Consider the following 11540-nt stretch of genomic DNA (forward strand, 5'->3'; position numbering starts at 1 on the left):
CTGATGCTATCAGTACAAGCTGGGGGATGTAAGGAGAGAGTACAGCCCTGACAAAACGGATGTGGGAGTACTCGTAGATGGCAAGGTGAACATGAGCCAGCAATGTGCCCTTGCAAGCCCAGAAAGCCAACCATATCCTGGGCTGCAGCAAAAGAAGCGTGGTCAATAGGTCAAGGGAGGTGATCCTGCCCCTCTACTCTGGACTGGTGAGACCTCACCTGGAGTACTGTGTCCAGATGTGGAGTCCTCAGTACAGGAGATATGTGGACCTGTTAAAGCACATCCAGAGAAGGGCCATAAAAATGGTCCAATGGATGGAATATGTCCCCGATGAGGACAGGCTGAAATAACTGGCGTTGTTCAGCCTGGAGAAGGCTCTGGGGAGACCTGATAGCAGCCTTTCAGTATCTAAAGGGGGGCTATAAGAAAGAAGGGGACAAACTCTTCAGCAGGGTCTGTTGTGATTGGACAAGGGGAAATGGTTTCAAAGTAAAGGAGGGGAGATTTACCTTGGATGTAAGGAAGAAGTTTTTTACAAATAGGGTGGTGAGGCACTGGAACAGGTTTCCCAGAGAAGTGGTGGATGTCCTGTCCTTGGAGACATTCGAGGTCAGGCTGGACCAGGCTCTGTGCAACCTGACCAAGCTGAAGATCATAGAATCATAGAATGATTTGGGTTGGAAGTGACCTTTAAGATAATCTAGCGTTATCATTCTTACACTTTTGACCAGAAAAATCACCACCCTGTAAAATCTGAGAAGCAATGGTACAACTCTGATATCATGCCATCATCCAAGAAATAGATTTTCCTCACTGAAGATCACTCTCTCCCTTTTTGAGGTCAGTGATGGAACATTAAAGGATATCAATATTTCTCCAGTATAGGCTGAGAGGAATATGCACCCACATACAGTACTTCATGCTATGTACTTGGTAAGAAACATGAAAAATTTCACAACTGTAAGGATCAGAAACCTAGAATCAGAGGATGGAGAAACCATCTTGAAAAGGTGAATCAATGGTGTTAAAGTGAATATTTTTGATGCCTTAGATGTCCAAGTTGAATATCTTTCAAATATTTGGGTTTTTACAGAAAAACAGAGTGGCAGAGGCTGGCAGGAATCTCTAGAGCCATCAAGTCCTACCCAGGGACACCCAGAGCAGCGGGCCCAGGTCCATGTCCAGAAGACTCCACAGCCTCTGGACAACCTGCACCTGTGCTCCAGCACCCACACAGCACAACAGTGCTGCCTGGTGCTCAGAAGGAGCTTCCTGTTTTCCAGTTTTTATCCTTTGCATCTTGTTCTGGTACTGCACACTACTGAAAGGGTCCTGGCTCCACCTTCATTGTATCTTCCCTTCAGGTATTTATAGATATTGATGAGATCCCCCTGGGCCTCTTCTTCTCCAAGCCCAGCTCTCTCAGCCTCTCCCCACAGGTGAGGTGTTCCAGGGCCTTCAGCATCTTGGTGGGCCTCTGGTGGACTCTCTCTCCAGTAAGTCCACATCTCTCTTGTACTGAGGGGCCCAGAACTGGATTCAGTTCTCCAGGTACAGTCTCATTAAGTCCCTAGTAGGGGGGAAGAACCATCGCCCTTCACCTTCTGGCAATACTTTACCAGCTTTATCTACATCATTTATACAATGCTTCATGAATTTAAGGGTTTTTTTTGTCTGGAAATCTTCATTTTGCAATATCACTTTTAGATGAGGAATGAAAAATAATACTTACCGAAATTAACAACAGTAGATTTCTAATTGCCAGAATTTATACAGATCAGTCTCCCTAAAACCTGTAGCTGTTCTACCTATCTCTGTGGTACATTAGTACTGTTCAGAAATTTCTTAATGGTAGATTTCTTTTTCCTAAGATATATACTTCAATGAAAATAGAAATTAATTATGAAGAGATGTTTTATATTGTGATGCATAAAGACAAGCATTTTTACAATTATGACTGTATGAACACAGGAAGCTATAAAATGCAATTTGCACAACAATAAGCATAAGCAGTACCAATTTCTTCTTTTTACATACTGAAGCAGCATACTGCTATAAAGCCATTTATCATACTGGCACAGCAGACTATTCTTACAACATATGTCAGACAATATTTTACAGTATTTACTATCAACATAGTATTTTGTACATGAATAGTGTGTTACAAACAACACCTCTTCTCTTAGGTCTTTTACATTCACAGCCAGGGTTTTGTCTTCAATTTGGGCATTTTAACTGTTGTTAAAGCTTCTTGTAGTTAACTTTGACATGAACGTCAATGTTATGCCTATGTCTATGAATCTACAAATAACAGTACACTGATGGACAGAATTCACATCACCAGCAGCACTGTCATCTAGTGGAGAAAGCTAATATAGCACAGTACAAAAAAAGTGCTACTAAACAATATGCTGATAAGAATCTTTCATAAACTGGAATGATAGAAAAGTCTTACTAGAAGTCGTAATCGATACATATTCCGCATAAAAATTCCCATCTATTTTAGCACACTGATGTCAGGCTGATTTTGGTTGTATTTTTGTCCAAGATCTCAAACTCTGCATTTTAATATTAGTAATACATGCCACTAGTGTAATGTCTAATGTCAAGAAATGAGGAAACATCGATCTGTATGCATTTCATACTAGGTCAGATGAAAAGATAACAAGGACAGATAACCCATAAGAATTCAGGGCGTTCAAATCAGGAGCTTCTGTCTTACCCCTTCCACTGACATAATGTCCCCACAGTGCTGTGCTTCCACAGGCAGCTCTGGATGAACTTACAGATGAACACATAAACCAGCCTAATCCCTACAACCTGCAGGCTGCCTTTAGTCTGCCCAACAGCTGGCTGAGAGTACCAGACTACCCTGGCTGGCCAGAATTGTTTATGAACTAAGAAACCCTTCTCTGGAGGGAATTTAGACTTTTGGACACTGTCAACATCACCCTGACTTCTAAGTGCCCAGTAAATATGTGTCCTCATCATGTAACGGCACTGTCTGTACAAACATGGCGTCTTCACTGTTGCACAATTTCTCACCTAAATGGCTGGTACAGGCTCACTAGGGCTGAGTATAGGCATGATCATTACAAGCACGATCACCTCCCTGCTCCTGCTGACTGCACTATTTCTGATACAAGCCAGGATGCCACTGGCCTTCTTGGTCACCTGGGCACACAGGTGGCTCATGTTCAGCCAGCTGCTGACTATAACTCAATGGAGGAGAACAGCATCATATATATTGCCTCGGACTGGTCATGGTATGCTCCCCTTATCCCCCAGTCTGACCTCTGTTCCCCATAATCCAGCTCAAGCAATAACCACCAGTGGCAGTTTGATGTTTGTATCCAACTTAAGTAGATAACCATCAGCTGCAGCCATGATGGATGCAAGAGTTCCATCATCCAGCTCAAAATGGTTTTGTGGGAAACATAACACGATAGCAAAGGGTTAATTTGAACAATGCACCCACCTAACCACAGTGCTGGTCAATGTCTGACTCAAGTTAAATTTGGAAGACACTAACATCTATAGTCGGTATGCAAATATGACTATGAATTAAACATCTTATCCCATAGTGAGCAGCCTGTTGAGCAATCTTGCACAGCAGCTGGCTGCACAACAGTATCTCCCTTTGAGTAGCAACACCTCTTGAGGTTATGCCTGCTGCAGAGATCCCTTACGCCTGGACATCAAGAGATTCCTTGCCTGTTCAAATTCTCAGTAAGTGACTAGTAGGTTGTAAGCCATGTAAGCTTCACTAAGATGATTGTATCTTTGACTGATTGTGCACATATAATTCTTTAGACATAAATCAAAGACCATGTCTGGGACAATGAGTGGATTCAGCTGCACCTAGGCTCCTTACTTCTTTGGTTCAAGTTGTTAAGAAAGCAAAGGGGTCTGCTCTGAACATCATGACTCAAGAGTAGGGTCTAGGAGAGTCTCCTGGATGAATGTGTTTAATCCTATCCTCTATGCAGTGAATAATCAAGTGTACTTTGCCATCTTGAATCTTGTTAAGCCACTGTCTTATTTTCAATTAAACTGTGATATCACTATTTTATATCAATAAATATATTGTTGTTTCTCTCTTATGAGTTAAAAGTATAATTCTATTCGTAACATCATATCCTTTTCAGTGCAGTGCTGTCCTGGCCACCACTTCAACTGTGGAGATGTAGTATGAGGGAAAAAAAGGCTGTTCTGTGGAGAAGGGAAAGTCTCAACCTCAGTAACTGTCCTGCCACAGTGCTTAGCTCCACACACACAGTTTAAACATCCCATTCCAAGGAGTTTACCCATGCTTTTAGGATTAAGGCACCCCTGCAGAGTAAGACACTAATGACACTTCCTTCAATGCTATGGCCAAGCATAACATAATTAGAACTTTTACCTTCATTTCGTGCATTGGTTATCATCCTTGCTGAAGATTTACTCATCACATGCACTACAAAAAGGGGGCAGTTTACAGTATTTGCTATGGCAATTGCTCTATGCGTAGCTTCAGCTTCCACATCTTCAGTATGTGACAAAGCATGACCCTCAGGACCAGTTATCCCCATTGCCAGCAACTTCTTTGCGTTCTGGACATAAAAACATTTAAGAGTCAGTTAAAGGGAAACCATGGTATTGTGAACACGCAGCCTGCCAAACAGATCCTAAACCAGCCACTGCCGTTAAGTTTGAGAAGGAACAAGTTAGTTAGACTTTCCCAGATAATTTATTGTTGTGCTACATAGAGTCCAGCATCATACACCTGACATATAAATATTTGGCCAAGAGTTTCCCCTTCAAGTGGGCTCATGGTAGGCTTTGACTGATGCTTTCTTTATCAGCCAAGTATGCATTGCAAGTACATATGTTATACTGCAAGTATAACTCCCACTGTAACAGAACCATTTGCTTCCTATCTGTATCAAACCCAGTATTCCAGGTTAAAACATCTTGGCCCACCAAGATCTCAGTCCTCAGCTCCTTGGAAACTAAATAGGGGAAAAAAAGCCTTTCTCTGAAGTCCTTAGATAAGAGGATGAGTTATATTCCTGACTTTGAAGGACAAAATGTCAAATGCCTACCTGTGCAATTAGCTCCCCATTCTCTGCATGAACTTGAGCAATTGTTCCAAGTTCCTTACAGTACGAAAAAGCTGCATACAATTCCTCATCACTAAGCATGTATAGATCTTTATAGGCCATAAACATCTTGAAGGAATTGACACCTTTGTTTTGAACAAGACTTTTCATTTCTTCCTTCACCTGAAAGACAGCAATTCTCACAAAACAGCAATATAAAATTTTACCTGTCAACTTTCTACAAAGAAATTGGAAGTAAGAACCAACAACCAGGCTTTACTCACCCACAAAAGTATGTTCAGTTCAAACAGCCCAAGTTACATATGTAAAGGCTGATTACTATCACTCTTGCATGAAATTGCTTCTCAAAGTACACAAACGAGTCCCACTGCAGTGCAGATATTGGAAGGGATATATTTTTTTTAAGACAGTGAAGTAAAATTTTATTCCACTGCAAACCTTATGTTGAAAACACTCTAATACCAAAATCGATGTATTCAGCTTGTAACACTTATCCATTAACTAACTTAAGCTCTCCCTTCCCATTAAAATGATGGTGACAGTACTTCATGTATATCTGTGATGTTATTACAGTTTCCATGGGTTTCTTTTGAAAAAGTAAAATGTTATATTTCATCTTCTCTCTAATAAGCTGCTTGGATCTGCCCAAGAAAAGCGAGATATTAATAAAAAATCAGAGAAAGACTTCTGTGTGGGAGCATTATCTTTAATTGGAATTATCAAACAAATAAATGTCTGACACAAGGCCCTACTCTGGCGCAAATATGGAAGTAAAAAGCTAACATTTCATTTTCATTTATTTTCTATTTCACTAATTGTTACTACTAAGAGAAGGAACTCTAAAGATAATGTATAACGTTAATCAAGACTTCAAATCCTGAGGAGTGGTTAGCAAACGAGAAGGGTATGATTTACACATTTTGAAAGATAAAAATTAGAGGAAGTACTCATACTTCATATTTTAAAATGAAATTTAATTAGTATATCTAGGTACTGATGAAAATTCTCTAAGGATCCAAAGTGGTCTTGCATAACATGGGTCATGTTCATATAGATGTCAAGCATCTGAAATGTTCATTTCCTCTGAAAAGCTTTCAGGCAATCAGCAAATTTTTACACAACAACGATGAGTCTCCCATACTTACACTCCAAAAAGGCTTTCTAGATAATCTCATGTTTTAGAAATTCTTGGCTCCAATTCTGCTTTGCTTTAAGGTGATATAATTGCAGTTACTCAGGATCAAAATTCTTCCTTTGCAAATAAAGCTAACTGCCATATTTTTCATATATGCCCTTACTAATACACCACCACAATCCCTATCCCAAGATTTAACAAGAGCACAGATTACTAAGTGTTCGGACAGAAAAGGCAGAATTTTTGCAAACACTTCCTGTCCCTCTGGTCTGGCTGGTCTTGACCTTACACAGCCTGCTTCCTTTTCCATTAAATTCATGCAATATTATCCAAGGATGTAGGTTATCTGCACACTTTTTTTTCCCCTAAATACATATATTTTATAAAGGTGTGGACTATTCCAAATGTATTTGGTACATACAAAACCATATCAACATTCTTTTTCCACCTCAGGACTAATTCAAGGCAGGAGTGGTACAAATTCATGGAACTGAAAAATGCCTCTTGTGTGTACCTTGTCACTCCACCAGGTAACAGCCACATGCAGTGCGTAATCACAGCAAACTTTAGGGTCTGCCCAGTTTTTCCATGTATCAAAAGCTTCAATAAGAGAGCAGCCTTTCTGAGGAATGGCAAAGTCGATGATCATAGTGGTGCCTCCTGCTACGGCAGCCTGAAAACAAAAAATTTACATTCAGCTATCAGTGAAAAAACTAATGCACAGTGTCTCCTACTTTCTCTGATTCCTTGTGCAATGGATGGGTTCACAGAAAAAGAAGAGCAGCAGAGGACCCCAGTCAACTTGAGATACGCATCCTCAGAGTCTATTTGGTTGAAAAAAAAAAGCCTGTATAACAAGAAAGCATTAAGGGACAGAGACACAATGGAACAAATACCATAACATTATGTTTAGAAATCCAGTGTGAAAATACCCAAACTCTTGTCTAACACCAGAAGGATTTAAAAAATATTTTAAAATTTTTTTTTTTGTTACCAGATGGGGATAATTTAGAAAAACTGCAGAGTAGATTTCCAAAAAGGTTGAGATGCGTATAAGTTATCTGCTATTAAATAAATATTTTATATATGTTAAGAAGATTCAAAGTGCTTTTTAACTAAGAATCGGTAGTCAATGCCAGAAACCTAATCCTAGACTACTGGAAATTGTCAATAAGGTAATTTCTTTGCTGTAATTTCTGGTCTCTTCCAAATTAGCCAGAGAAATTCTCTCTACTGCTCTGAACAACATCCCTCTGCATAACAGCTACAAGCTACTCAGATCAAAATAAACACAGTTCATGCTCTATTACTCTATTTCCAAATTAACCCATTTCTTCTTTCTCTAAATGATGCTTGGCTCTGCCTTCCTAAAGCTCACAGACCCTTCTTTACAAAGTTCTAATATTTCTTTCAATTAACAAAAAATATTTGGCTTGCCCCTATGAAGGTAAAGACTTTGTTATGGTAGTAAGCTGTGTTCTGTGCATTTCAAATCACTGCCTTAATTTAGCAATCAGAATTAAAATTGCAAATATGTCAGTATGTTTTGCAAACAAAAAGAAGTTCAGAGAGTGGCACATTTTTTAGTTTGTGATTGAACACTAACTCCAAGAAAAGTTGTTCAAACTGTCATCTTCTTTTTTTTTTTTCAACAAAATGTCTTAGCTTCTTAATTGTTAACCAAGATTTAAAATTAAAGAATATTTGTAAGTTTGAAGGAAAAGAAATGCCACAGGTTCTACAACTCCAACCAAAGACACATGTTTTTCCCCGTAACATTTGTAAACAGAAGTATTCCATGCCTTCTTTTATTCAACTTAATGAATAAATCTTAGCTTATCACTGCAGCATATTTTGCAATAGTTGGAACACAATTTTGTCTCTATGATTCTCCTGCCAAGATGCATGTTAGATGATGACTCCGGGTAAACAGCTCTAAACACTTTCCACACTTTGACCTGGGTCAAGAAGGCCCACAGTATCTAACTTTGTAATATCTGATCACTGGACTGGAGCGAAAGCCTTCTGCTGGCCACCAAAGTGAATAACTGGACATCCTGTTCTGCGTATGTGATCTGTGCTACTTGGAGATCTTGTTCCCTGTATGCAGCCTGTGTTCTGGAGCTCCTGTGACCACCGCCTCCAGCGTAAATAATTATTAATAAACTTAAATGCTAATCCAAATAATTCCTAATCCAAATAATTCCTTTTTTTTTTTTTTTTTTGCAAGTTAGTAAGGAATTTACCTTCCCTAACTTGGGATTTCATTGTGTAGGCATCTGCATTTGAATTAATCCGAATCTTTGGATCTCTTCAGTGTCAGTGGAAACACTTTCAAAAAATGGTCTTCAAAGAGAAATAAGAGATTGTTGCAAAAAGAGTTAAAACCCCAAAACATTAAGGTATATATTTGAGTACTGTAAATTCTACAAACCAAGCATTCCTGTAATGCATGCAGCAAGGAAACCTGCCTTGTGAGACCTGTGTTTCTATCCATTTATCACAAAAATTAGTGTTATGATCAAAAACTGCTTGTGGAAGCCATTTTGATAACTAAAATGTGTTGTGAGACCCATATAATAACAGATTCCCCCATTTCTACCAGAACAGATCTGCTGTGATGGGCAAAATAATTTTTGTCAAGCTTATGCATAATAATTACAATCTATTCTAATAAGCCACCATAACTTCCAAGCACATAGAGAAGAACAGTTCTTGTGCTTGAAGCTGCCTGTAAAATATTTCCATTCCAAATAGCAGCGGCACTGGAAGCAAATGTGTGTCGAGTTGGGAGTAGTTATAGTGTTACTGAAAGAAACATGACAGTAATTCAAGGATAACGGACAGGTCATTTGTAGTTCTCCTGCCAGTGGCATCATGGGGCAAGAAAGAAATGAAATTTCCCGTTAACAAACAGGTCCAAACTAAGCCGGACTGCAAAACTTAGAGACTCTCTACAGCTGTGTGCTTCTTGCATCCCACCATTTTTTAAAATGAGTTAATTTAACTTATTTCAACTACCTTAAAGAGGCAAACTAGTATTTTTTCACATCAGAAAATATCAGTGAAATCCATTCATTTAGAAAGGATTCACTGTTGCTTTCCCCTTTTTGGCAAACCACAGTTCAGCCACCTCTCATGGACAGGATGTAGTGGGCTCTCTGTCTGGTCAGTTAGCCTCTGCCTAACAGACCAGCCACTTCTCAGGGCAATGTCATCTCTTCTGTGGGCAAAGGATTTCAACCTGTACTGCAAAGCACTAAGTAGGTTATGAATTTTAGGAGGCTCTGTATGAGTATTCTTCTGTATAGAGATGATGCATTGTTAATACTAATAACTGATACAGTGCTAATGAAAGTAATACAATGAGATCAGGTAAAAATCTGAAAGAAGAACTCCAAGTACATAAACGGGAGAAAAGACGTATGTTTTAGAAAGTGTATTTGAACTGTTTTTTCACTGAGAGGGTAAGGACAGAAGTGAATTACATGAAAAACTTACATTCCTCCATGTTAACAGAGGATAAAGATCAGGTTATTACAGAAGTGCTCCCAGCACACTGGGGGAGTTGAACCATTGCTTTAGTTAACCTTTGCTCAGAAAAGCATGAAGCCCATACTCCAAGGCAAGCTGCACTCAGCATGATGACAGCCAGGGTAAACGACCATTCTTAACACTTGCCACCAGCAGCCAGCAAAGCCTCTGAAGGAACCCAAATAATATGCTGGTGGAACGCACCTCTGGGTACCCTGACTGCGTATTACAGTGGCTGAACCAAAGGACAGCACAACTGTCTGTGCTTGAGGAATGCTATTTTCTCTCTGTTAGCATTAATACTGCGTAATCAGCAGACACATCTCTTTCTGAGAAAGCCCAGATGCATACAAAGAAATGCATATGTGCACTGACATGGTCGCACGCACCCACCTTTGTTCCCGTATAGAAGTCATCTTTTGATGTGGTCCCCATGAAAGGGAACTGCAGGTGCGTGTGCGTATCGATGCCCCCAGGGATCACCAGCTTGTTGGTTGCATCCAGCACGGTGAGCCCACTGGGGGGCTTGGGGTTTAGGTTTGGTCCCACCTCCTGCACCACTCCTTCTTCCACATACACGTCAGCCTCCACAGACTGGTCATCGTTCACAACTCTTCCACCCTTGATCAGAAGCCTCTGCTTTGGCATGGGAGGCTAGAAGACAGGGAACGAGGACTTGGCTCAGAAAATTGCTTGTCGCTCAGCCCACCCTTCCTGTGTTATCTGCAAATGGCCCTAAACACACAACATGGGGATATTTAAACAAGAATTGTGCCTGTGGCCTTTGGCAGCTCCACCCACGGCCTTTTGGAAAGCACCAATGACCGAGGGAGTGCAGCAAGCCGAAGCACGAAGCCTGCCTCTGGCCAGAAAGTCTGCTTCTGGGCATTTCTACCCTGGTTCTCTTTACCTAGAGATGGGAGCCAGGCTTTTGGGGGAGTCCAGCTGTGTTCTCATGGTGCTCACTCCAGCCCTGCCCTTTGCACTGTGGAGTTTGTAACGTGCTGGGCAGCTTCGGAAACCTGGCTGTTCATGGCTCTGTGATACCCAAAGGTGACCCGAGCTCTGCAGTGGCTGGTGTTGAGGAAGCCAAGGGTGCTGTGAGCTCTCCATGAGGACAGCCCAAGGATGCCCTGAGGGACCAAGCTCTGCGCCCACAGGAATGCGTGCAGGGGCTGCCCAAATCCCCTCCAGGGGGCACAGGCCATCAGCAGTCGCTCCCAAACTGCACCCTGGAAGACGCTTTAGGGAAAAGGCGCACTACCTGGAGTCCTGGGCACCATCCCCTTCCCCCAGATGCCACTACTCAGTGAAGCAGAACGGCCGTTGGCTGGGGGAGGGCACCCTTTGGGCTTTTCTGAGCGCTGCCGACGCCTCCCCTCACCTCAGCCGGTGGAGGCGTCTGGCCATAGTCAAAGGACCACATAAAAACGATCTTCCGGCAGTTGTTGCCCTGAGCCATCATCTTGCCCGCTGCCCAGCCTCCTGCGCTGCGCTGCCCCTGCCCGCTGCCCCGCACCCCCAACGTGCACTGTTCCCGCACAACGGCCGGGAAGCCCCGCCCGGCCCGGCCCGGCCCCGCGGGCAGCAGCGGCCGAGAGCGGCCCTCGTCGGCCTGGCCTGGCTGCGGGGACGGGAGAGAGGGGCTTTGGGGGAGGGTTTGGGAAAAGGGCTGTCGTGAGCCCGCTGGAAAAAGAGACGGGAAGGTAGCAGGAAGAGGGTTAGAAAACGATCTAAAAACTTGGGCTAAAATAAAAGGGGAGAATCAC

The 11540-nt window shown here is 41.8% G+C and overlaps 1 protein-coding gene across 2 annotated transcripts in view; it reads right to left on the bottom strand.

Moving 5' to 3' along the window:
* The window catches only part of DPYS (dihydropyrimidinase), a 30607-nt gene extending 19286 nt beyond the window's left edge, over positions 1 to 11321 (bottom strand). The window contains exons 1-5 of one of the 2 annotated variants that reach the window (XM_021386110.1): positions 11156 to 11321; positions 10165 to 10425; positions 6752 to 6910; positions 5085 to 5264; positions 4403 to 4592 (exon numbers count right to left, since the gene is read on the bottom strand). In XM_021386110.1, coding sequence (XP_021241785.1) covers positions 4403 to 4592; positions 5085 to 5264; positions 6752 to 6910; positions 10165 to 10425; positions 11156 to 11236 — 871 coding nt within the window. In that variant the 5' untranslated portion in view covers positions 11237 to 11321. Of the gene's footprint in view, positions 1 to 4402; positions 4593 to 5084; positions 5265 to 6751; positions 6911 to 10164; positions 10426 to 11035; positions 11123 to 11155 lie in introns of those variants that run through there. The other variant, XM_021386111.1, reaches the window with a different exon arrangement.

Source organism: Numida meleagris, chromosome 2 (genome assembly GCF_002078875.1).
Source record: "Numida meleagris isolate 19003 breed g44 Domestic line chromosome 2, NumMel1.0, whole genome shotgun sequence".
Taxonomy (NCBI): Eukaryota; Metazoa; Chordata; class Aves; order Galliformes; family Numididae; genus Numida; species Numida meleagris.